The sequence below is a fragment of the Falco peregrinus genome, chromosome 9 (assembly GCF_023634155.1).
Source record: "Falco peregrinus isolate bFalPer1 chromosome 9, bFalPer1.pri, whole genome shotgun sequence".
NCBI classification, from domain to species: Eukaryota; Metazoa; Chordata; class Aves; order Falconiformes; family Falconidae; genus Falco; species Falco peregrinus.
In genome coordinates, this window is record NC_073729.1 from 19,541,273 (window position 1) to 19,568,168 (window position 26,896).

The 26,896-nt window shown below is 43.0% G+C and overlaps 4 protein-coding genes across 4 annotated transcripts; all 4 read right to left on the reverse strand.

Moving 5' to 3' along the window:
• Positions 1 to 588: 588 nt before the first annotated feature.
• On the reverse strand, positions 589 to 1,602 carry LOC101912884 (olfactory receptor 1019-like). The gene has a single exon (XM_005243441.4). The coding sequence runs from the start codon at positions 1,600 to 1,602 to the stop codon at positions 589 to 591; it is 1,014 nt and encodes a 337-aa protein (XP_005243498.4).
• An 11,245-nt stretch (positions 1,603 to 12,847) lies between these two features.
• Positions 12,848 to 13,795, reverse strand: LOC101913055 (olfactory receptor 4D5-like). The gene has a single exon (XM_005243442.2). It carries the CDS (start codon positions 13,772 to 13,774, stop codon positions 12,848 to 12,850), a length of 927 nt encoding a protein of 308 aa, XP_005243499.1. The 5' UTR covers positions 13,775 to 13,795.
• Positions 13,796 to 17,158: 3,363 nt separating this feature from the next.
• On the reverse strand, positions 17,159 to 18,100 carry LOC101913226 (olfactory receptor 4S2-like). The gene has a single exon (XM_005243443.3). It carries the CDS (start codon positions 18,086 to 18,088, stop codon positions 17,159 to 17,161), a length of 930 nt encoding a protein of 309 aa, XP_005243500.1. The 5' UTR covers positions 18,089 to 18,100.
• Positions 18,101 to 20,281: 2,181 nt separating this feature from the next.
• Positions 20,282 to 22,742, reverse strand: LOC101913396 (olfactory receptor 4S2-like). The gene is made up of 2 exons (XM_005243444.3): positions 21,819 to 22,742; positions 20,282 to 20,356 (listed from the first exon to the last, which is right to left on the reverse strand). The coding sequence occupies exons 1-2, from the start codon at positions 22,725 to 22,727 to the stop codon at positions 20,282 to 20,284; spliced, it is 984 nt and encodes a 327-aa protein (XP_005243501.2). The 5' UTR covers positions 22,728 to 22,742.
• Between the last annotated feature and the right edge of the window lie 4,154 nt (positions 22,743 to 26,896).

Below are 26,896 nucleotides of genomic sequence, written 5' to 3' on the forward strand. Positions count from 1 at the left end.
AAGCTATCTGATGTATAGACATCAGCATAGTTGGCATCTCTAGTTTATGGGAGTTGATTTACACCCTGGCAGACTCATCTTGAGATACATGGTGCAAACTAGGGCCACATTGTGCCTGGTGGCACTGCAGGTGTTGTGGCTGGATTCTTGGCCTGCTGGTTGAAAACACACCCAGACTGATGACCATGGTGGCAAAGGAGCCTTCCTTCCAGTCAATATCCCAAAAGGATGTGCTTATGGTTTCTGCAGGAGCAATGTGGTCAACAGGGGGCACTGGTCCCATAAGCTGCTTTAGTATAGAAGAATGTATATCCAAGTGTGCCTACACCAGCAATTCCCAGTATTCACCCGCTAAGATATGCATCCAACACCTGTGTCTAAGGCTGAGGCTCATCTAAGCTTCCTCTGGGTTCAGTGGAGAAAAACATTACCAGCTGAAGTCATCCTCTCTTGTGATAAGGACCTAAAGCTGGGCCATCCAGCTGGCCTTCTGGAGATGCACACCTCTCCCTTTTAACTGTAAAGGGAGCCCAGAGAAGGAGTTTTGATTCCAGCATCGAGCTTTTAGATGGCTTAAGTTAGAGAAGATCAATCACAAACTGTGGTGCTGATCCAATTGCTGGGGTTCCAGAGGCCACCAAAACCAGAGAGATGTTCTTGTCTTGTTAAAGCAGTTCTTACCTGGCTGATCACTCTTCTTATGGCAACTTTAACTTCTTTGTTCCTCAGACTGTAGATTGTGGGGTTTAGCAGGGGAGTGAGGATTCCATAGAGCATGGAAACTATCCTATCCTGGTGAGGTGAATAGGTGGAGGAAGGCCGTACATACGTGCAAATGGTGGTCCCATAGAAAAGGCATACTACAGTCAAGTGAGAACCACAAGTGGAGAAAGCTTTGTGCCTGCTCTCAGAAGAGTTCATGCAGAGGATAGCCAAGAGGATATAGACATACGAGATCAGAGTGACCACAAAGGCGCTGCTTCCAAGGACCCCAGCAACTGTGAGAATTACCAGTTCCCTACTGTAGGTAGGTGAGCAGGAGAGGGCCAGCATAGGAGGAATATCACAGTAATATTGGTCAATATCATTAGAATCACAAAAAGCGAGTGTAAAAATCAAAGATGTGTGCAACAGAGAATTAAAAAATCCTGCTACCCAGGTGCCAATGGTTAGGTGAGCACACAGTTTCATACTCATGATATTCATGTACTGCAGCGGGTGACATATTGCAACATAACGGTCATATGCCATCACAGCCAAGAGAAAAATCTCTGTGCCTACAACATCAATGAGGAAAAACAGCTGGAGCATGCAGCCAGTGAAAGAAATCACCTTGTTCTCAAGCAACAAGGCCTCCAGCATCTTAGGCACAGTGATAGTGGGACATAAGAGATCCAGTAAGGATAAGCTGCCAAGGAAGAAGTACATGGGGTTGTGCAGATGAGTGTCTGTGCTAATGGCAACAAGGATCATGATGTTGCCTGCCATGGTGATCAAATAAGTGATCAAAAAGAGCACAAAGAGAAAAAAACAGACTTCTGGAGCACCAGAGAGGCCTACAAGAACAAATTCAGATACTGTTGATAGGTTGACCTTCTGCATCTTATCTTTCATTGCAGAAATGATTGCAGAGGTTTACCTGGAAGAAAGAAGAAGTTTTAACTTAGTCAGAATTGCATCTCCCTTTCGAAAGGGTGTGATTTTTTTTTTTAGTCATTTTGCAGTTCAAAAACATTTGCAAGTTTGCATTGACACACTCAAATTTTACTCACATAATCCTAATGTAAAAGGCAAAATATAGGTATTAAGCTTAACAGTGATTAATCAAAAATGTTTAATTCTTACAAGTCATCTTCTCGGACTGAAGAGCTGAAAGTTGAAGACAAAGATACCTTGGTTGGTCACAGCCCCAGGCAACTGGCTGGACTTTGGAGGTAGCTTTACTGTGAGCAAAGGGAGTGGAGTACAGACCTCTAGAAATCCTTTCAGCATGAATTATTTAGCAATAATAATATCACCAAAAGGGCTTAGATTACTAACTGAAGCTAAAGACTTAATTCTTTTTAGGTGAGTAATGCTATCACAGAATTAAATCCCTGGCGGGGAGACAGGTAGTGTACCCCAGGTACATTTTTGTTTTTTCAGCTTTATCCAGTGGGATATAAAAAGAAATATAGCCTAGTATCCAATTAAAGACCTCCCTGCTTCTATAAATTTTACCCTTTAGACTTCCATAACAGTATTAGTACTTTTAGGATCTAGCTGGACTCCCCCCAGCCTCCCCTCCTTTTCCCAATTCAAAGCAGCCTAGGAAGACCTGGTATTGAAGGATCTTTCCATCTACCCTCCATTGCTACACTGAATGTAACTCAGTGCTTATGGCAGCAATTTACATATAGCTCTATAGAAAGACAGTTTGGCACAAGCACCTTTTTGCAGCTTAAAGCATGATTATGAGATGGTGTGAATATTGACACACACTCTTATTTGTAAGAGATACGGACAACAAATGAAATAGTGACTACGATGTCCCATCTGAGACTGGCTCGTCTGTAGTCTCATGTTCTCACAGAAGCTTGCTTCCAGCTAGAAAAGGACCAAAGTCAGAGCCTACACTGCTGTAAGAAATAGTCAGCAGAAACAAAACGCACATGGTGCTTTAAATCACAGCATCACTTGTTCTTAAAACTGGGAACTTACTCAGGTGAAATACAACAGAAGCTTAACACAGAAATACTCACTGCTACAAAGAATTAATTACTGGTAATATATAGTTGTCTGTATCTCCAGAAAAGATGACTATCCTTTTTCTTCTTTCTACATCTGATTAGATATGATGGAAAGTGATGTTACTGTAGACCTAGGAACATCAATCTATTCAGGAAGTGATGGATCCAGATTTAGCAGCGTAGGAATATTCATACAAACATCTGCAAGCACTGGCAAAAGTGCTAGCTTGACTGCAAGGGTAAGTGCCTCTTTCCTGTAATGAGGTTTTATAAACATGTGAAGATGTATCTGGGGAGGAGTGTCTCTGAAGCTTTTTGGGATGCTACCTTTATTGCATAGATGAGGCTTTTCCAGGCTGTTGTCAAAGGGGATTAGAAAGGTGATAAACAATTACTTCATCCTGAACCCTTTTGTAGGACTGTTTTAAAGGGCTGTAGTTTGATACTTGAGTCTATACCCAGGCAAAAGAAATAGATGGTGTCATTCTCACTAGGTCCTGCCAGCCCACCTCAGGTGCCATTCCAGGTTACTGAAGTTTTACATCTCACAATAATTTAAAGAAATGACAACACTGGACTAAACTACAGCCTTGAACTTACTTTATCACAAACTGTTTTCAGACCAATTTGTCATGCTCTGGAGCCTGAGTCTATTGCTTACACATACTGGGTCAAAATAAATTTGGCAACAACTACTCTGCAAAAGAGCATACCTTAGGCAAGGGCAGTGGGAACAGTGTCTTTGCAGGGTAAAGAGCAGAACCTGAGTGACTGCTGTGGAACAGTTGTACTGGTGTTGCAATGGCAACTAGCACAGCATCATACGCCAGTATAAATTCCTTCCACGTTGATTCTATGGGCAATCTCTAATTCTTGTACTGGAGCAACCTTTAAATTTTGTGCAGTCCCTACAGAAATGACAGAAGATACGCCACTTGTAAAATCCATGCACTACTTGAAGCAGATGTGTGCCCTGGCATAAGAAGGAACAAATTACCAGCACTACTTTGAAGAGCTAACAAAAATTCCCCTCTGGCTCCAGGAAGCATCCATGCATTATGCACTCATTTATGGGAGCACACTTGATGTCTGATGTACAGGAATAGGAACAGACCTGTTCCTTTTCCAGTATTACCTGCCCATTTGCTATGTTTGCAGCATTCGACTCTTAGAAAACTAATACTCCTGCATATATGTCAGAAGGTAAATTGAAGTTCTCCAAGGGTTTGAAAGCACAGGCCTGCCCTGCCATGGATGTGTAGAACTGTGGCTGGGATAAATCCATGCGGTCCAGATCTTTCTGTGTACTGCAGCTAGCCCTAGGACCATCAGACATCACACTTCCCATGAAGTTTTGCAACAAAGAACGGAGCTAATAATTTTGCAATAAAACCAGAAAGAGATACAATAGAGATCAATCTCCTCCATATCTGCGAGAGCTAGGACTGTGCCCTTTCATCTTCCTCAAGTGGCTTCATGGCCCTTCCGCTGCCAGTTACCCACTTTCCCACGAACAGCCACAGGAGGGCAATACCCCACGCAAAATCTCTACTGCTTCGAAGTATATTGCTGTGCCAGCAGTCGACGCTATGTGCTAATGCTGCCCACAAAAAAGGGGCCTTCTGCTATTGCTTTTGGTATTTTTAATCTGAGACTTTATGGCTAAAGCCCACTGCTGACAATCCAGTGCTGACAATCCAACCTCAGGACAACATAATGCCTGACGTTCTGCTGAACTATTCACTGCTAGCTGCCAGCGTGATGTACATCTCACAGAAGAGAGATACTTGAAGCCAACCCAATCTAAGCAGTGTTAAAGCTGTGCCCCCCAGCAGCGCAATGCAGGTAGCTTTGCTTGACCCACAGTCTTTAAATAAAATTGCTTAGACCAGGACCTCTTCAGGTTTTCTCAGGATTCAACAAAAGCATTGTAGAGATCCTGCCAGCTTTCAAAGTACTTTTTTTTTTTTTTTTCTCCTTTGACACAGTCTTTTGCTGTCCTCTAGATTAAGGCAATAATCAAACCTGAGCATAAACTCAGAGCTGCTAATTTCCAGAAGAGATAGAACATGAGATTTTAATGATGCACAGTGGAGCCAATTTACACACACTTATAAACTCACCTGCCAAGTTGCACCATTGCAATTTGTCAGGCACCAACTTTTTAACAGCATCTACTGAGGCCTTATTAAACTCATCCCAAGCCATTTCTGGAGAGAAAAATCAATTATATTAAATTACTTGTCTTGAGACACAGGCTCCCAAAAGTCACACAGAATTTGCATTTGGCTTCCTTGTCAAAATCAGAGCATCTATCTCAAATCAATACATGCAATGGTCTGAATAGCATTTCCTCATAGAAAAGCAAAGGAAATAGCAGGCACTTCTCCTGGAGGATGCATGGAACTTAAAAAGTAGGAAATTACAGATTTGTAATAAAGAAACAGCTGAAATTCAGCACTGGTTCTGGTGAGGACTTTATCATAAAACAAAAATTGTTAGTCATCTACTAGAGTTACCAGCCTGGCATGTCCATTTTGCACTTTCCCTTCAGCCTCCCCGGCACAAACATTTCTTCTTAATGGCACATACCATAATGCTGAGGGAACAACAATGGCAACTGAGAAATGCTGTGTTGAACTGAAGTGTCCATCACCAACACAGACTATGAAACAGATTGCCTCACATGAAGAAAGCTTTCACAGTACAACTGAAGCATAACAGCGCACATCCCACAGGCGGTCCAGGCCCCACAGCTTCCCCAGACAAACAGCAAGGTCCTTTCCAGTTTTAACATCTAGTTTTAGGTTTTGATCTGCAACCTTATGCCGTGGAGCGTGACAGAGAGACAAGACTGAGTGTCTGAATATCTCCACAGCCTCTCTGGATGACCTCTTCCAGTATCTGACCACCCTCAAGTTGCTCCTGCACGCCACTCACAGGGCTGGCAGCCAAAGGTAAATAACTGACCCCTCCAGCTCTGCCAGTGCAACTCATGTCTCAAACCCTGCCTCACAAGCACCCCACTGTTTGATCAAGGCTCCCAAATCCTCATTTCTTCCTCCATTTTCCCTGCTTTATCAATGGCCAAGAGCATCCCCATCCCATCTCGCCATGTGTACCAACCCACAGACTCAAATGAAGCCTGCTAATTAGATACTTGGGAATGCAAGGTTCAGTCCCCTGTTCCAAAAAGAGCTTTGGCATCCCAGGATATAGTCACACAACAAAAGACCACGCAGAGATGCCACTTGCCACCACCAGTGAACATCAGCTGTGGCCTCACTATATTGCAATGCCTGTCGGACTGAAAATACCTCAGGGCCAAGGATAACCTGGCTGTTGTGAGGGAACCTACGCATCCTGGGTGGTTGAACTGGCTGCAGCCAACACCAGTGTGGCCTGTGGAGTACATGCCAAGGTGGATCTGAATGGGCAGAGCAAGGAACTTGGCTGAGGAAGACGCCAGGCTGCTTGGGGAAGAAAGTGACCCACCACAGTGGTGTGGGTTCGGCTGTATGGGAGGATCCTGGATCGGGATGGAGGACAGGCAGAGGAAGGGAAGGAGGCATCAGAGGAGTCATGACAACACAGGGGGAGAAGAAAGCATAAGTCTAGTTAAAACCAGGGCCCAAAGCAGGAGCGAGCAGTGCACCTGAGGGCAGGATGTAACCAAGCAACAGGAGGACTGGGCTGGCTGCAGGTAGTGGCACAGACTGAGTGCTGGCAAGGGCAGAAGCCACTACCCTGACCTTGGGCCTAGGGCATACCATATGTCAGGCAATAACAGACAGTGAGGTGACCAGAAATTGCTGAGAAACTCACCTACGTGTCCTCAGTAGATGTCCTTAGTTTGCACAGAGAGGTGGTTCTGCTCCTAGGCTCACCACCATTGCAGCCCAGTGACATCTTTCCAAAGCCCAGCTGAGCTTCAGTTTTACAGCACAGCCACCTCTGCTATTTCAGTCTGCCCACACGCCCATGCACATATGAGGACATCTTTCCCATAAGCTCTTCCTGGGAGATAACTACATTCCCAATTATTTTCAGTTGGTAAGTCTTGCATGCTTAAAGATCAGTGTGGCAGACATAAATGCAGAATTGTTCATAGATCAACCACTTAAATTTCATGTTTTTCTCCTGTTGCATTTGTCATGGCTCTTCCCCTTAAGAGAAAATACCCGACATTCTTGGACTTACTACTTCTACCATAGTATCCAGTGGCAAGTTCAGCACAAAGCAATACTGGCACAGAGAAATGATTTACAGTGGATATGCCAAGTCTCCAGGTCTCTGGGGAGGTCAGCAAGCACTTCGCAGGCCAATTTCACTGCAAGGATACAGTTAAGAGGGGCTGACACTATGTGGCAGAAAAACTTCAAACTAATGAAGTATCTCATAAATATCTAAAATCTGGATTTGTGAATAGGTTCACAAATAACAGTAACAGAAGTAGCAAAGATAGCTAATTGCATCCCTTCTGGCTCTCCAAGCAGGACCCTGTCTCCCATCCCAGCCTCCTCTGATTCTGCTGCCCAACCTGTTCACTTCCTTACAACCACTTAGGGAAACGCACAGGGCCATTCAGCCCAGTTCAAAAATCTACTGATCCTGAAACAACAGTTTCAACTTAACACAAGCTGCTAAAACCCACAGGCTTATTGAGAAACGGAATGATGACAGGAGCAATCGGGTTTTTTTAAAGTTATATAGACTCATTGCATGTGGGAAAATAAGCCCCTTAGCTGACAAAAGAGCCACTGCCAGCTTGCACTAGCTGCGTGCAAACAGCAGCATCCCTAGGGCACAAACACATGTTCCCCCACCGCACCTCCCCCCCCCCCCCCCAAACTTTGGAATACTCTGCCAAGGGCCACCACTGTGACATTACTCACACTGACTGTAATCCTCTGCTAGTAAGAGCTTTGACCTTTATCAGAAGCAGCTTTTGATTACCACAGACATGAACTTACTCCATCAGCTTATACCAGCTCCAACTTGTTGGTGCCCCTGATTTATACCTGCTGAAGAAATGAAACAAAACAAATGAACATCAGCTGAATAGCTGCCCCACCAGCTTTGAGTAGACTTCCACTGATTTATAACAGCTGAAGATTTTTCCACCTGCTTCCCATAACTGTGCTTACACTGTTTTGAGGATTTGGTTTATAGGCTTCAGTGGTACAAAACTTATTTTTACCACAAATGTTTTTACCCAATATCTTCAGTGGAGGTGTTAACACCCTACCACACAAGAAATTCTGAAAAATTTACTGTAATAGAGTACTATTTAGCCCAGGGATTTTATTAGAGGCAGTGGTGATTCACCAGAGTTGGGAAATGTCAGTGAAACACAGAATACAGTGAAACCCCAACACTGGGTGACCAGCCTCCATGTGCTAGGGGGTGATATCCTCTAACCTACACCTTGGCTATATGGTCTTTGCAGAAGCTACGCTCACCCATATCAGCCAGAGATCTGGTTGCTTCTCCTCACTTTAGATATAGCATTTTGCACCAGATGAGACATTTCTCCTAACGACTTAAGTGATCCTGATCTATGAATATCTTAAACTATTCTTACTTCTTTTAAGCCAACTGCCTAGCTAGTCAAATGGCATAGTTTGATTTTAATCCATTATTACATTTTAGATCGAGACGTTTCAAAATGCCAGAAAAGTTTGAGGAGTTGGTATCTTATAACATTGAAGCATTTCCCTCAGGGAGATAAAACATGATTCATGCCTATTTCCGTGTCTAGTTTTATCTAAAAAATAAGTACAGTTATTAAATATTATATGATTGTCTATGATTTCTATAATATATGCCCTGAAATTTCTAATAAAAACTTTGCTGAAAAGATTCAGAATTACACATTTTTACATTTCTCAACTGAAATTTACCCTAATTGACCCAGAGGACATTTTAATATTTCAACATCTGCCTCTAACACAAAGGAAGATTACACAAGTAGGACTTCACCATTAAAAAGAAATATCATTTGCACAGATAGGAGATATTTGGAAATCTGTGTTGACCAGGAGGATCTATGACTCATCAATGCTCCTGATCTTCCTGTTTCTACCGGTGTGGGAGTGAGAATTAATTTAAGACAGCACTCTACTGGAGGAGAGACAGAGAAAGTAGAAAGCCTCCCACTTCCTCTGCAGCAATTCACCTGCCCAGAAAACAAGGCTGGGATCAAAGCACATGTTTATTCTCCATCTAGTCCACTCCGTGCATCTATCCTGGGGACATAACAACCATAACAACGGGACTGGTATCTGTGTGCTCCTCAGTACAAGGCTGAAAGTCCAGACAAGCTGCAAAGGAAAACTGTTGTAGTCTGCTGTATTGTCATTGTCAGAGTCTTAAACTGGAATTAGTCAACTAGTCACTGCAGTGACGGCTACAAAAGACAGACACGTATCTGGTGCTGTGGCCCCTCAGCACTGTCCGTACAGCATCTCCAGAGCTTTCCCTGTGCCCTGGGCAGATCAAATATCTCAGACCAGCACTGCAGCACAAGCAAAGAGATTTGATGCAAGTAAGATGGAGGAGATATGGGATGCAAAAAGTCTCACCTAACAGTAACCAGGTTATCTGCTTTCTCTTAGTGAAAGGTTATATACAAGCAGATCCAGAGGACAATCTATGACCCCTAAGATGAGTTTGCAAGAGGGATAGGATTATTTCTCTTCTGAGAGGGCCTGTTTCTTTCCTCTATTATAAAGGCAGCCTAGACAACTAGATTAGATCAAGTCACCTGCTATTTAAATAGCTTAACATCAGAGAGATGAATCCTACTTCCTAGAATTGTTGAATGGCTTGGGTTGGAAGGGACCTCGCTGTATGGGCATGCTGTATGCACACAACGGGCCCATGTTTCCGGATCCACTGCACAGCTGCACCCAGGAGATGCACTGCAGCTCTGAAATATCAAACCAAGCAGCATCACATGTCACTCTGACAATCTTCATGTGCACACTAAACCAGCTGGATTTGGGGACTGCCTCTCTCCACCGGGTATGGAGGGAGCTTGGATGACTAGATCAGACGTAGACAATGTTTGTACCTGCTTATTGGCAGATAGCATCAAGTTTTTCACATCCAACCCTCTCTACTTTTTCCCCTTTAAAGGTGTATTTTTCCCTATTGAGAGACCCTGAACCATCTAAGCTCCAGAATGAGATGCTGCAGTGGGATGCCCTAATTTAGGTGGGATAACACCAGTCCTAAATCATTCTAGCCCAAAGAAACTTCCAGTGTTCTCTTGGTGGCAGACACAGAACTTCTGATGGAGTTGGTGATATAATTGCTGCCTTCCTAAAGGGTAAAGTTTGCTGAAGGAGTACAGAACCTGCAGGGTGGAAAGGTCAGTTATCAAAAACACATTGCAGAACAAAATCCTTTTGTGTTTTCTTTAGCCTTCCTCCCAAAACACTGTTGCTCTCTCCCCAGGTAGAATGCCGAATTGTGTCACTTCTTCCTTTATAGATTTTCCCTTGTATGATTTTAATAATTCACTTGTGTGAGAGAAGTATGACTACGTTCTGGAAAACATTTAAAAAATCGGCATCCTTCTATGTCTAAAGAAAATCCTACAAACAAAATCTCCAGATCTTTAACTTCCCTGTAAACATGCGTAGCAGTGTGTGAGTTAAATACACTTGGCATATGTTCCATCTGGTGGCCAAGCACAGCAATAGCATGTCTGAGGGGGAGACAATTCCTCTACTGGATTTATTTCTTTGAAAATTATGATCCCCCACAAGTGAAACTGTTTAGCAAGTTTCTGGCTTTCAACATTTATGTTTAATATTACCAGTTATAAATAGCTCCATCCTTTGAAGAGCTTATATTTTGTAGCTACTTGACTGTGATATTTATTGTTTGCTGCTGCTAGTTGTTGCTAACGTATCACCTTGTGTTATATTGTACTGAAGGCTATACCACTGCATTATATACTAATGTGGTGACAACAAGGTATAAGATGTACTCTGTTCAAATAGCTGAGCACGATTCTAGCTATAAGCTTCAGCAGCAGGCTGAATTATTCCAAGTCATTCCAAATATGAATAAGCGCATTGATTTATCTCACCCAAATCTGCCCCAGAATGGAGTCCATCTGATATCATCACTCTAAGCTTCCTTTGTGGTCAAAAAAAAAAAAAGCACTTTTCGGGCACTGTTCATCTCCCCTTAGAACAGAGATGCTCATGCCCTAGGATCCACACATCTTCACCGTTAACTAAAAAGATCAGATGAGAAGCTGATTACTTCTGAGGTCACGTACCTTACATCAGGTACAGCTGCAGACTGATAAAGGTGTAGGAAGCAAGAACTTCAAACTGAGGGATCCAAGTGCCTCAATGTGAACATAACCCCACTACTCTCTCATGTACCCTGAAATACTGTGTCATGCTACCCTGTCATGCTAAGGTAAGACAGGTCTTTGACCATGTACTAAGGTAAATAAAAAGACTAATTCTTGCTTCTTGTGGGAAGGTATCCAGCAGTTATGCTGGTTAATATGAAACTTGTGTTCTTCCGGTCTTCGAAATAAGTGGTGAAAGACCAGTTTCCCATTTCCAGTTTCTCCCCTATGACGGAAAGCCAACCGTTCTGTCACAGCTCCTGTTTGATTCTGCTAGAGCAGCGGGTTTCAACACAGGCAGAGTTGCCGGCTTTCCATGTTGGGCAATAACCTTGATGTGCATTTCAGCAGTGCCTGTATGACCCGAGCAGAAGCTGCTGTGTAACTGCTTGTTAAGTCTCTCTGGTAGGGACTGAGTTACCTGCCAGATTTCCCTTGCATCTTTGATCTCCCAGTATCTATACATCCACATAAAAGTTCCACTGCTAACCTGACACGAGCCTTCTCAGAGCTGCTTTTTATTTGTACAGTGCTGAGAGTTACCAAAAGTGGAATAAGACTATTCTGGGATGCCTAGACTGTAATATCCTAGTTCCACATCGTCCTGAAGTGATGCTTTGCTAAATGTAAGCCCAGGTTTAAAGATAAACTGACTTTGTTATTTCAAGTAATCCCAAAAACGCCTAATAAACAGCAGTCCAAAACCCAAGAAGCAGTCTGAAACCTAAGAGGCCTAAAGCTGTGGACAGCACAGTCTCTTTTTCTATGCATCTAATGGTTTTGGAGCTGAAGGAGAGGAAATTATTTTCTTTCACCAACAATGTGGAAAGAGGGGTCACTCAGGCTCCAGAACCACTTTCTAACCAGATTTTTGTGGTAGCAGTAGGTAATATGGTAAGAAGGGATCTGAAATGGTTTTGAAAAGGCTGTGGTGGTGGGAAGAGTCCATCCATTTTTATGTGAAACAGAGGAACATCATGGAAACAAATATCAAAGAGCAAAGACAAGACAACAGGGGGAAAAAAGACACTGACAAAGAGCACAGTTTTTCAGGTCTTTCTGATTTGTAGTTCAGGGAAAAGAAATATCCACACCTTAAAAGTTTCCCCATCTTTTGTAATAAACAGTGACAATGTTAGTGCAAGTTCTGTTGGTTTACTCTTTCCAAGCAATTTTCAGAGGCTGCTCAACGTTTTCCATTCATGTAGATCCAAGGCTCAAGTGGTTGTTGTTTAGACCCTACTATATTCCACAGCACAATTGCTTTTCCCTTAGAATTTTATCCCAAACATCTGAGCTCTGCCCAAGCAGAACTTGTAATCCACTCACTGCATCACAAACCTCAAAGCATAACGCTGCCACTCTGTACTCAAGAGTTTGGTCCTCCTGACTTCACTTTGAGGGCGCAGAGAAGGACATTCTAATTGTCATCAGCAACTGCATTTATAATTGCAAAGCGATGTGATCAGTAAAAACCTTACAAATGTCTCATCTGTCCTGCAGCAATGAAAAATCCATAGGTGGACTGGGGGGACTTACAGCCCATGAAACAGGGAACAGTGCCACTGAAATCTACAGGTCTGAAGAAACCAAGGCTAGGTAAATCCCTTAACTGGAATTAAAACACCCTTTGGATTTCAGATACTGCCCTACGTGTTGGATTCCAGCCCTGTTCCCACGCCCCAGTCTGCCATTAGTCTGTAGGAAGGTAACTCCAGGTTTGCTGCAAAACCAGCTTGTCTCAGGAGCCTCTGCAGCGCTTCCACAATTTCCACATGGATGCCTTCATTTCCTTATTCCTCAGGGTGTAGATGAGGGGGTTCATCACCGGGGAGAAGACAGTGTAGATCACACAGATGTGCTTGTCCAAGGGCAAGGTAGAAAAGGGACGGAGGTAGATGAAAATGCAGGGTACAAAGAAGAGGGTGACAACCATCACATGCGAGGCACAGGTGGAGAGTGCTTTCCAGTGCCCCCCTGTGAAGTGGACCCTGATTCTGACAAGGATAAATGTGTACGATATGACCAGCACCAGGAAGCAAAGCAGGGATATTAAGCCGCTGTTGGAAGCCATGAGCCACTCAGTGATATAGATGTCTGTGCAGGCAAGCCGAACGACAAGAGGCACGTCACAGAAGTAGCTGTCGATTGTGTTAGGGCCACAGAAGGGGAGCTGGATTGTGAGCAGCGTCTGGACAATGGAGTGGAGGAAGCCCCCAGCCCAGCAGGCAGACACCAGGGTCCAGCACACTGGCCGGCTCATGATGGCTGTGTAGTGCAGGGGCTTGCAGATGGCAGCGTAGCGATCATATGCCATCACAGTCAGGAGAAACATCTCTGATGCCCCAAGAAAGTGCAGAAAAAACAGCTGAGCTATACAGTCTGCAAATGCAATGGCCTTCTTCTGGGAGAGCAGGTCCACCATCATCCTGGGAGAGGTGACAGAAATGTAGCAGATATCTATGAAGGATAAATTGCAGAGGAGAAAGTACATGGGTGAGGACAGCTTGGGGTCAGTCCTGACTGTCACAAAGACGAGAAGGTTCCCCAGCAGAACCATGATGTAGGCCAGGAAGAAGAAGATGAAGAAGAGGACTTGCAACTCCCTTGTATCAGAAAGTCCCAGAAGGATGAATTCAGTCACATGGGAGAAGTTTCCTGGTGCCATCGCTTCAGCTCAGGCTCCCATAGCATACGTGTGGGGCGAAGTCATGGGCTGACCAGGGAGAGAAGGGGATGCGCTACAGCTCCAAGGTTCATGGATGATAGAGCATGGTGCATTTACTGCTCTTCTGCCTGCTAGGGAAAGCAGTGTCACATTATAAATTGTGGTGAGCAGTGTTTGCAAGGAGCACGGTCCACCTCTCTTCTCCTGCCTTCCCATTCCCTTTGCACAATTTGGAATATATGTCTGCAAGTCACAGCACCAGTTTAGAAATGATTCCGCTTTTCCCTCGCTGCCTCTCTCAAGGGCTCAGTAGTCTTCCAGAGAGGGTGAACTGGTGAATCAGGTGAATCCTGACATTGCACTAGACAGAGACCTGCAGAACAGGCATCGCAGTGTGAGCACAACAGCTCTGGCTCCCTGTACAGTCAATGAAGAGGAATAAACACCTTAAAGGCATGACTTGGTTTACCTTGTTTAGATCATTACACTATAGTGAGATGACATATCCCATAGAAAATAGTACTGCAGTCCTTGAGTATAGATGGAGACCAGATACCCGCTCCATGCTAGATGAATCCAATGCAATCAACATGAAATGAACTCCATGGCATTTGTTGTCTGAAAACATTCTAAATCATTCACTCCAAATCTGTTTCAAGTTATTCATCTGACAGGTCAGGGCATTGTTCCACTCTTCTTCCTCCTGCTTATAATTCCCACATTCTGGCCCTTGTTTAAGTTTCTTGTTGCACAGAAATTTGTTTCAGGAGCTTTTCAAGTGATTTTTCTTTTTCTCACAGGTTGCAAGCAAATGTTACTGTGATGATATCGATGTCTCATTTTCTATCTATCATATGGACAGAAAGATCCAACAAGGCAACACCTCCAAGGCTTTCTGAACTGACCTCTGTGTTTCCCACATCTGCCTTCTCCCTAAAGTCATCCCATCCCAGCACAATATATAAATGCTCCGGTAACATACTGGAAGTAAACATGGGCAAAAGACAGTTTTCTGCCAGTGGAGCTGGACCTGTGAGAACTGTGTCATTACCAAACTCCAAGCAGCTACCCAAGGGCCTTATTAAACAGTTTTGGTGGTTGGGTCCCTTGGTGTGCAACAGCACATCAATTTGCTCAGTGACCTTCTGTGTGTGGAGTCCTGAAGGCTGATAAGGAGAGAATAAGGCGTCACATGCTTCTAAGCACTCAGAAGCCTTTTGTATGAAAAAACAAGTCTCTGGCAATAAAAACATACATGTAGGGTTGTACTACCATTGAGACAGTGTCAGGCATCAGGAAATGTTGCTTGAGATGAGAGATGCTGCAGAGTTAGGACGGGTAGCATTGGTGGGAGACTGCAGTCACTCAGGGATAGACTGGATCAATGCCTCATCGGGATGAGATCTAAAGATAAAATAATACGAGTGTTCATTCCTTATAACAAAGGAAGGTCTGCACAGTCCAAAGATACCAGTGGTATGCCAGTGAGAACTGTGGCTCGAGTTCAAATCAGCTTGAACTGACTGGTCTGCCCGTGATGTTCATTCATAAGAGATCCCCCTGTCTTTGTCTCAACCCACAAGCTTTAACTATTTTATCTCATTTTCTCCCCCTGTCCTCTTGATGAGGGTGAGTGAGAGAGGGACTGGGGGGTTGTCCAGCAGTTAGCCAAGGTAAACCAAACACATGGCATGAACTTTAAAGACTGGAAACTAGTTTCTGAAAGCATGCAATCTAGTAAAAGAAGAAATGTGATTACTGAATTTTATGGCCATTTCTGCTACATCTTCAGGAGGTGAAATGAGTAGCCTCTTCCAGTTAGGAAGAACCTGGAAAACTAGAAAGGAAATCTTGGTGACTATATGCCTGTCTTTACACCCTAACAGCAGGAAAGATAAACTCTTCCTCTTCTTTCAGTCATTGTTACCTTTTTCTCTTCCTACTCTGTCTGGAAATATGGAGAAATTATAAAAACTCTGTCCGAGTAGTCTTGGTTTACTTCTAATTTTACTACCATCATAAAGTAATGAGGGCTTATTGCTGTATTCAATCTCCATGTGTCACCCTTGAGGCAAATGAGTGAGTTGTCAACTATTTGAAGGACATTCTGTTCCTCTGCTTTCCCTCTCAAAATATTAGTGCCAATAGAATCTTTTAGAAAATTTAGAAAATTCATGCCTTGACCACAGGCAACCAGTAGAAGAGCAGTGCCCAGACGCATCAGATTCTACGGGCATTTCTACATTTCTGTACTGGAAATGGCTGAGGAAAATGTCAACCAAACAGTAACATTCTTGTTAGGAAATTGAGGAATGCTCTTGGTGTTCGGCTAGGAACTTGGTTGTGTTTCAGCATGATCAGGTATTTAATGCTCATATTTCCACTGAGATACATATCCTTTAGGTAATACCAGTGTAATGGCTCCAGAGTACTGGACAAAACATTAAATTTCATCTAATATCTAACTAAAGCTATGAAAACTGTCTTGATAATTCCACTGGAGTGGGGATCAGTCAGCGTCTATGGTCTTTAACAGTGCTCAGATTGCTGCCCTGGTAGGTTGTAAAGGTCACCTATGAAATAAACTCAAGGTCTCAGAAAGGTGTTAGACAGCAGGGCTCCTTTAAATGAAATTGATCCAAGCAAGAATAGCCAGAATTTTAGGTTTATAGTACAGGGAAACTCTTTTTAATATTTAAATATTGGTGTTTATTTATTGGTGTTTCAGTACAACTTGCCATCTCTCCCTGTCATTTGGAGACCTAATACAACCTCCTACTTCTCTCACGGTCCTAGTTTGCCATGAAATTAATCCCATTTGAGCAAAGGCTTCTGGCTTTCCTTAACGGCTTGCTTAGTTCTAGAGACCTCCTGTTAACACATCAAAATATGTTAGATAAAAGCTGCCAATACTGTGCTGGACTGAAAGGTTTGTTTACTCTTGGAAGATTAGTACCACCTTTGTGCAGAAATGTAAGGAGATGCTACTGTCCAGTCCAAAGGTTTTAGTTGCTAGTAAGAAAGAAAAACCTCTCAAAATACTTGGCTGCTTCTCCTAATGCCAGGAGAAGCCTGGACAAAGACCCAAGATACAGCTACGAGGTGCCTGAAAGCAAATGCCACAAGACTTCCCCAGTGCTCAGGTTTCGTAGCTGACAAGAACGTCACATCCTTTTGAGTGACAGGTCCCAAAAAAGCAGTTACATAAAACCTTGAATTTTGTGTCAGCCCTATTCTGAACAGCTGTGCAAAAGCAGAGCAACATCACTGGAAAGTCTCTTCTGAACACTTCTCTCTCCCTCCCCATGGTGTCTTAGGCTCACACCATCTTAAGTTCACACCATCTTAAGCTCACACCATCTTACACACATACGCTATGTGGTTTCATCTCTCACTCCTCTTCACTTTTCTGCTCCACAACTTTTTCATAGCATTTTTCACCTCTTCGTTTCGGAGAGTGTAGATCAAGGGATTGAGCATAGGCGTGATGATGGTGTAGAAGACCGAGACTATCTTGTCTGCTGAGAAGGTGGTGGAAGGGCGCATATAGATGAAGATGCACGGACCAAGGAACAGAACTACAACGGTGATGTGGGAAGTACATGTATAGAGTGCTTTGAGACGCCCTTCAGAAGAGCGTGTCCTCAGAGAAACCAAGATAACAGCATAGGACACAACAAGAACAACAAAACAGCTCACGGAAATCACACCACTATTGGCAGCCACGCTGACAGCAATGATGTAGGTGTCAGTGCAGGTCAGCTTCATCAAAGGGTGAACATCACAGAAATAGTGGTCAATCTCATTGGGCCCACAAAATGGCAGCTGAATGACCAGCAGGGTCTGCACCACTGAGTGTACAAGGGCTCCCACCCAAGAAGCTGCCACCAGCCAGCCACAGGCATGTTTGTTCACAATATTTGTGTAATGAAGCGGCTTGCATATAGCAATGCAACGGTCATAGGCCATCACTGTGAGAAGGAAGATCTCAGTGCACCCAAAGAAATGGCCTGCAAACACTTGAGCTATGCAGCCCACAAAAGAGATTGTCTTCTGCTCAACAAGAAGGTCATAAATTAGTTTGGGAGCTGTGACAGTAGAGTAACTGATATCTACAAAAGACAAGAAACCGAGGAAGAAGTACATGGGAGAACTCAGCTGTTCACTTGTCTTTATAGTAATGATGATAAGCAGGTTTCCAAGAATGATAGTGCCATAGAAGACTAAGAATAATGACAAGCACACTTTTGCTAATGTCTTGTCTCGTGTCAGTCCATAGAGGATGAACTCTGTCACATTGGGTTTGTTCTCCATAGACACCACATAGACAGGATCTGAAGCACAGAAAAGAGACACCAGCTATGTCATTAGACTTGGGACATTATCAGTACACAAACATAGTAACCACTGGTATGTTAAATATTAATCATATTTCCTTTTCTGTATTTTGGGGACAGTTTCCTTTTAAAGGCAATGTTTCCCTCAAGGACTAACAAGTGATATCCAAACCAGAATTTAATAACTTTTTCAGATTATTTACTTGAGGAGGGTAGTAGAAATAGTACCCTCAAGAACCCTAGTCCTCACCTTTGCCTCTTTTAAAAAAGCCTAATTACCAGGTTCCCTCAAGAGCCACTTTTACCCTGTAATGTTGTTCTGGAAATAAACATTGACCAAAAGAGACAGTGTGGCTATAATTCAAGTCTCAACATTGTGATCATGGCCTGAGGAAAGTCCTGGCGCAAGCAGTGATTGTACTTTCCTTTTCAATCCTTTAAAGGATTGCAACAGAACTACTCCTTATTATCTCTCTGACTGTGATAGATGTGATGAAGTTCAGCCACAGAAAGATCTGTCCAGTGTTTTCTCAGGCTGCCTTTCTTACAGGACATGAATGAACTCATTTGGAGCTAATTTGCATTAATGGTGCATTAGCAGGGGTTTGTATACCTCACCCAGGTCCTGGACTTGGTGTGGAACACCTCGTGAATACTCCTGAACTGACACTGGGGTAAGGAATGCACCGCCAGTGACGCTCCTTTACTCACAAACACCCATGAACACACCTTTGTGGCATTCCCATGCAATGCACAAGTATCACTAGCATCAATTTATACATGAAGATAGAAGTGGCAAAATGTAATAACCTTGTCCATGATATCAGCAAGTCCTTTGGGGTCTGAATTCTATCCAACAGTCACGGACACTCCGTTCTTTCTCCTGAGCTCTCTGCCTCACCTCCTGGCTACTCCCAGCTAAAGCAGCAGAGGAAAGGCTCTTTAGCATCTCTATCCCTATTTCCATGCCCCTCCACGAGCAGAGGGAAAGCCCTGTGGGGAAGAGCAAAGTCTGTGTGTCATGACCATTGTTTCCTGATATGTCCACCTCAGAGAAAGTAAGACTGAGCACATATGAAGAGCTGTCATCAGTTCCCGAGTCCTCTTTGTAACACTGACAGCATCCTTCTGACAGACTTTTCTGGAAATGGCATATAACTGGGAAAAAAGCAAATAGACACCAATTAAAACAAAGGCTAAAAAATCTGCATTTGGTTTTTTTCTAATTCATAAAATGGATCTGACAGAAGTCACTCACCAGAAATGCCTGTATTCAAAGGTAGGATTTCAGTCACACTTGAGCAAAACAAAGGAACAATATCAGAAAACTCACACAGTTTATATTTGTCAGCCTCTTGCTCCTCTGATGACCTCCTCTGCCTGCTTTAGGTGGTTTCATCAGGACGTCTCAGCTGCCAGTTGTGAGACGTTGTGGTAGCAGTCCAGCTCTCTGCCAGTTCTGAAGCTTACAGTGGCTGAAAAGAGCAGCCTGACCCTGCGTCTACATTTCTCATTCTGCAAAAAACAACTTCCAAGAGCATCTACAGGAACAATTATTTCTCACAAGATGGGGAGGCTGCAGCAGAAATATTTAAAGTAAATCGCACAGCAGAAGCACAAGACTGCCAGGAGTAATGAGATCCCAGGGGCATACGAAGTTTTGTCAGAAATCATCAGTGGACAAGAAGCTAAAAATTGTACTTTGGATAGCTGTTGTGGCACTCTCTGGAGAGTGATGTTGGAATGTGGGCATCTACGCTGTTACATTGCACAGGGCTTTGCTTGCTTACTTGTCTGTTTGCTGTCCAGATAAATAGACTTTATTTACTATTGGATATGTATTTCTTCTGGAAGCATTTCTGGTGCAAGTAAGTCACACCTGGCCATTTGCAAGATTTATATTGATCTTACCTTTGCAATCAAATATTCTTGAAGTAAAGATGTCTGTTACACAGGACATTTATGTAAATTCAGCTTTCTGTCCTAAGCCAGTATTTCTTACATGCATTCTCATTTCTTATTAACTTGTTCTTGCCATTGCACAGTGACAGCACAAAAGAATATGACAACTGTGCTATAGACAATGCAAAACGCAGAAGCAACTCTTCAACCCAAGCATTAATTTCTTATAAGAATTCGTACCAAAGCGTAGAGGAGCCTAATGTTGTTTTCAGTGACACCTTCTATAAGCTATGGTCAAATAGTTGCCCAGCAGCACCCAGAATTGAGACCTAGAGAAAAAAACCTAGGTGTTCACCCCCAAAGCATTAAAAAAATTAATCTATTTTTCATATAAATATATATGTCTGTATATAATTTTTTTTGTGTGTGTGTAAATATATAAAGTTATAAGCCCTAGCCTGGGCTGGGAGCACCTTGTAGCCTTGAATCCTACTTAAGTCACATTAAGGTGTAACTCAGGGGCAGATGTTTATAGGGAATGCAAGTGAAGAAATAAAAGTGCTTTGTTTACTTTGGGGTGGCACCAAGCAGGTCTTTTCCTTCCTTTCTCAGCTGATGGCGTGGTTTTCTGCTGGCAAGGTAGGGGCTGGGATCTCTTGTTTCATTGTGGCTTCCCAGGTGGGCACCCCGAGCTGCTAGAGCTTACCACCCTGTGCCACTGCATTGGGCTGGTCTTTCATCCTGATGTTTCTTCTCTTCCCTTCTCCTTTCCTTCCTTTCCCATGGAAAACACACTTCTTCCCTTGTGTGGCTGTGTAAATGTTGGGCTAGGAGGTGGCTTGCATACTGGAGTAATTCCTAAACAATTCTTTTTTTTTCCATTGACACATGAAACTGTGCATCCAAATGCTGCCTTTGGTGACTCCTTCACTTCTTACAGTCAGCAAGGTGCCTTTATTAGATCTGTGATTCTGTGTTAGTCTAAAGATTAAAATAAAAAACCTGCATCAGAGCTGAAGGATAGAGGGGACAGTTGGAAGGATAGCATCAGTGACAGGTGACGTAGGTAGAATTATAGAATGGTAGAACAGTTTGGGTTGGAAGGCACCTTTGAAGATCATCTAATCCAAAATCCCCAGCCTCAGGCAGGGACATCTTTCACTAGATCAGGTTGCTCAAAGCCCCGTCCAACCTGACTTCAAACATGGCAGAAAGAATTTGCTGCACCAGCAGGAGAAGGGGAGAAGCTCCCCATCAGCAAATGGCCCAAACAACACCTAATATCAGGTTATTAATTGCTAACCTATGGATTCAACTACCGCAATGTGGTTCTCGTAAAAAGGCATTTACTACAAGCGGAAAGGGATCTCTGTTTCCAGCAGCAGGTGACCATAGTCCTCTCTTTCCCAGCCAAATGTATTACTGAGCAGTTGGAGTTCATCTGAACATTTATACCTGAGTAATGGGATGCTCTACCTGGACAACATTTACACTATTTTGGATAGTATTTATTTAGACACTGGTGTTGGAGTTAGTGCTCAGGAGCCCCATGCCTGGGCTTGCACTAGCTGACAAGAGAATACACACTGAACATCTGCTTGTCACAGGGTTCACAATGTCTTTCAAATCAAAAGATGAAACTTCAATGTTTTCCTGATTACAACAGCAGCTAACAGAAAGCTTTTCTCTGAGAGGCACTTCTTGGGGAATTTTCACAGAAGGAATTACAGCGAAAGATGCTTGATTTTCTCCCATCCTTTGGAAATGTTACCACAGCTCTACACCTTTCCATTTTCACTTCCCACTTTTCTACTCCACAGTTTTCTCAAGGCACTCTTCACCTCCTTGTTTCTTAGCGTGTAGATGAGTGGGTTCAGCATGGGTGTGATGACAGTGTAAAACACTGCCACGGTCTTGTCCTTTGGCAGATTGTTGGATGAACGTATGTGGATGAATGTGCATGGTCCAAAGAACAGAATCACCACAATGATGTGGGACCCACAGGTGGAGAGGGCTTTCAGCCGCCTTTCAGATGTTTGACTTTTTAAGGAAACCAGGATGACAACATAGGACACAACCAGGAGGAAGAAACAGCTCAGAGTCATCACTCCGCTGTTGGCAACAACAACAATGCCCACAGCGTAGGTGTCAGTACAGGCCAGTTGCAGCAGGAGGTGGACGTCACAGAAGTAGTGGTCGATTTGGTTAGGGCCACAGAAGGGGAGCTGAACGATTAGAAGAGTCTGCACTGCGGAGTGCACGAAGCCTCCTACCCACGAGCCGATCACCATCCAGCCACACACACGCCTGGTCATCAGGCTGGTGTAGTGGAGAGGTCTGCAGATGGCAATGTAGCGATCGTAGGCCATCACTATGAGGATGAAGATCTCTGTGCAGCCAAAGAAATGTACCCCAAACAGCTGTGCTATGCAACCCACAAAGGAGATGGTTTTCCTTTCAACAAGGAAGTCAGCAATCATTTTGGGAGCTGTGACAGAAGAGTAACAGATATCTGCAAAGGACAGGTAGCAGAGGAAGAAATACATGGGGGAGTTCAGATGCTGACAGCTAATTACAGTGATAACAGTGAGTAGATTTCCTGCCACAATAATAATATAAAAGAACAGAAACATCACAAAAAATATTTTCTGCACCCCTTCATTCTCTGAGAGGCCCAGAAGAACAAATTCCTTCACACTGCTTGCATTCTCCATGTTAATCTGTTGGCTGGCGATATGCAATGGACAGCCTAGGCACATGGAAAAATAAAGACAAGTGATTCATCAGGTTTCTTCATTATTGAAAATGAACTATTTAACAGAAGTGCATACACACTAACAAATACATAGGATTAGGATTAAGTTTATGAAGTGGGAGGGTTTGTCTTTTTTTTTTTTTTTTATTTCTTTCTTCCCCCTTATGTATTTAATTTCCCTGCATGAGACTTCAGCCATGTCTATCACTGCACTGAGGCAGATGCACTCTGTGATATGTGCCTCCACCCTGGTCCTCCAGGATTTTGAAGGACTGGGTCTGTGGCTGGCATGCTAAGGACAAGGCCAGAGTGTTCACCTCCAGCACCATGGAGCATACAGATATTTAAAAGTATGTTTGCCCTCAGTGTAGACCAAGTCCATGATAACAGTCTTTGTAAAAACAGTGCCTTCAAGAAAACCTGGAAGTATTCCTTGGAATGCTGATTTATAACTAAAAATGATCTTTGAATTGTTGTTCAGAGAGGAAATGAAACCACCCACAGAGCAAAAATAAAATCTCCTGTGTATATACATTTTGAAACATAAATTTGCAGCTTCATGGGCTGAACAATGAGTTCTAGGAAAATTGTCTATCATGGTAAAACCAACACACAATTTCACATATAACTTACTCTAGCACTTAGTTTGCTCTAAATCTCAGCAATGTTCCATTGAGAGGAAGGAAGAATGAAAGGGTCTTTTCAGACCTCCTGTCAGCATGGTATGAATTTTACTCTGTACTGATTTGTGATACACTCTGGGGGATATTCTCAAGGGTTAATTTCTGTTTAATGAAGCCAGCCTAGCTGGTGGTGAAAGTCTTTTTATAGGCAGAACTGCTAAACTGGGGTCCTTTACAGAACCTGTTCTTTTTCTATTGATTGAGAGGGGCCTAAGTAAATTAGTATCACCAGGATAAAGTTAACTTCAGAGAATAATCCTTTTTCTCCCCTAAAAGTAGCTCAGAGTTTTCCATAATGCCATTCCCCTTTTATGTCATTCCCCGCCCCCCCCCCCCCTTTTTTTTTTCTGTGTGTGTGTGTGCATACTATAGCTAAACTCCTTATCTCTAGGTGCTTCTACATCTCTACATTTTCTTTTTTCAGACATGGTCACATTCCAGTGTGAATGTGGGGCTTCTTTGGTTTGACGTGTTCCAGCTATAGCTCCTTGAGTAGTACATGTCACTAGTAAATAAATTGCGTCTTTTAAAAAGAATTAGTCCTTAACATTACCAACTTGCCACTGTGCAACCAGATATCAGAATTGCTTGGCTCAAAGAAGCCAGGAAACCACTAGATTAAACTCGTTACAGGTTTTAACCAAAAATAGGTTTGAAACAAACTATCAGCTGTATCGTACTCATCCTAGTGTCAAAACTTTCCCAGTCAACGTTGTTAAAACCGCCATGGCAAATCCTGCTCAGTGAAAAGGCAAGCAGCTCTTCCTGTTTGTGCAGGTGATCTGAGCAGATCAGTGGAGTGATTAATTTCATTCAAATTATCTAGCACCTATTTAAAATTACAGCAAGGTCAGAAATTCTTGTGTAGGCAAAAACTAGTCAAACATCCACAGGAAACATGGCAATGGAGAAAACCCAAAATTGCTCTCAAAACCAAAAAGTAAAGCCTAGAGAAGTTGAGAAACTTAGGGACTTTTCCTGTGCTTACAGCTGTACTAGCAGTAGGTAACAGGTATTCAGGGAGCAGGGGTAAAATTTACATGGGTAATTCCTTTTCTGATACATCTCCAAGAAAAAAAAGATCAGTAAGAACAATGTGATCTCAATTTCTACGTAGTATCACCAAGCTGTGATCCTCATCCCTCCTCTTTTCACTTAGCACTGCCATAGTGTCCTACAGTAGGCAGGGCTGTGCAGTAGCCAGTGGAAGAGAATCAGCTGGGCTCCATCTAGGAGAACTGGCAACCAGTGGTTCAGAAGGGAGTGATCAAGAGATAAATGATCAAGGAAAACTACATTCCTGGATGATGGCAGATGGGAAGCTCCTAAGCTAACACAAGGTGTATATTTTTGAAAAGATTGAAAAGATATGACCTGTTCACAACAGGCAGCTGTGTCCCTCTTGGTGAGGCCCCTGACATGACCACCAAATGACATTTTACAGTGGATTACATCTGCCTCATTCCATCTCATTGACTTATGTCACACAGGCACCTATATCTATATCTGAGCCAGTCATATGCACTCTTTTTTCTTGCCTTTGCAGGGCAATTCACAACCAGCCTAAGGTGTCTCCCTAAAGGTGTGATGCATTGCATGCTGGAGGTGCTGATTTATTTCCGTTGACTCTAAGAAGATCACTAGAATGACTAATTCAGTACAGGACTCCCACAAGTTGTGTCTTACCTCTAAAAGTATCTTTTCAGGGACAGACTAGAGGTATATGACATAATGCAATCAATTGCAAAATAAAATAAATAAATAAATACAATGTGGACTGCTAACATTTCAAAAAGAATGAGAAACATCTCCTTATTGCAAGGGTTTGTCCGTAAAATCTCAGGTGGTTAATGGGAAACAAAATAACAAAACAACCTAATCTAGGACTACAGAATTCGCTCTGTACATGGTTTCAGCCAAAGACAGCCATGGACAATTGATAACTTTATTGAGAATTTCTTTTTGTGTGCTCACATTTGTTCAAGAGGAAAGGAAATGAGGAAAAGCAAAGAAGAAAGGAAACAAACAAAAAAAAAAAAAAAAAAAAAAGAAAAGGAAAGAAAAGAAAGGACCCAGAGAACCTGGAAAACTTACCTCCTCTGCGTTTGGAGATCTAATTTTTTGTGCAAGGACTGTATGATTTTATCTCCTCAACACCTGCCTTCCCCAGTAAGAATGTGCTAGAGCACAGAGTCTTTAAAGAACATAGAATAGCTTCTGGAAAGCTTCCAACGCCTGCTTAGGAGGTCGCCTTTATTGTATAATCCCACCTAATTTAATTTCTTGCTTTCCTGTACTGCAAGTGCGTCTCAGTTTCGAGAACTGCCTTGATGGGCGGTGGGGGTAGCCTGGCTGGGCCCTCCTGCACTGACTGATGTATTCACAGCCCAGCAGCTGAAAGAAGGCTGAGAAGAAAATGGTTTAAGTAGCACTCTTTAACCCTCTCCAAGGAAATCTCCCACCTCAAGGGCTCTTGGGGCTGGAGGAAGGAGCCTTAATGAGGGCAAGGCATGAAAGGAAGGGGTAGAGGAGAAATTAACTCTGTCCTGACTGAAAAGTTTAAGCAAACATACATTAAAGTAATATCAGTCAGTGATAATGATCTTATGAAGGCGTTTTAGGATTTCTACGGTAGAAAGAACAGCCCATGGGTTAGCTGAATAATAAACTGAACAAGCATGTGATGTGACCTAGTCCAGTTAACCCTTTCCAGAGTCCTTCCTTAAGCCACACCTTATGGTTTTCCCAAGTGCAGAGGCCCATTAGATCCACTGCTTTGGCTTTATAGCATTGTGAGGAATAAACCAGTTCTTTTAAAATTTTTTGTGGTCCAAGAAGAAAACATATGAAACTCAAATCTACATTAAAAAATCAGAGAGATTTCTAGCAGTAAGGCGAAAGGCACCATTTTCTGGGGCTGGCAAAGGGTTCCCTGTCACAGCAGTCTTTTTAAGGGCAGGTTAGGCACACTTCTCTTGGTCCTGGTTATGCTTAAGTTTTCACAGAGGTGGAAGATGGCCTAGGTTACCTCTTGATGACGCTTCAAGCAGTATTTTGCATGAAATTTCGTCACTGGCAACCCAGTAAATAAAGCGTCTTGCAAGAACTTGCATGTTTCAGCAAAAGTCAGCAAATTACAAAGTTAAAAAAACCCCTTTCTTTCACCAATCAGGAAAATGAGGGAGGAAGTCAGCTATTTTACGTCTTTGGAAGACAGACATAGACCTGTTAGAGTGGGTCTGGAGGAAGGCCATGAAAATAATCCAAGGGCTAAAACAGTTCTTTTATGAAGAAGAGCTGAGAGAATTCAGCCCAAAGAAGAGAAGGCTCCTCAAAACATTCTTGTGGCCTTTCAACATAGGAAGGGGGCTCATAAGAAGGACAGAGAAAGGCTTTTCAACAGGGCCTGTAGTGACAGGACAAGGGGCAATGGTTTTAAACTGAA

Bases quoted from the DNA above. Each gene is read 5' to 3' on its own strand.
- LOC101912884 (XM_005243441.4), bottom strand. From the start codon at position 1,602: ATGCAGAAGGTCAACCTATCAACAGTATCTGAATTTGTTCTTGTAGGC.
- LOC101913055 (XM_005243442.2), bottom strand. From the start codon at position 13,774: ATGGCACCAGGAAACTTCTCCCATGTGACTGAATTCATCCTTCTGGGA.
- LOC101913226 (XM_005243443.3), bottom strand. From the start codon at position 18,088: ATGGAGAACAAACCCAATGTGACAGAGTTCATCCTCTATGGACTGACA.
- LOC101913396 (XM_005243444.3), bottom strand. From the start codon at position 22,727: ATGGAGAATGCAAGCAGTGTGAAGGAATTTGTTCTTCTGGGCCTCTCA. The intron at 20,357-21,818 runs GTGGGAAGTGAA...GTGAACACCTAG, and splicing joins GAAAACTGTGGAGTAGAAAA to GTTTTTTTCTCTAGGTCTCA.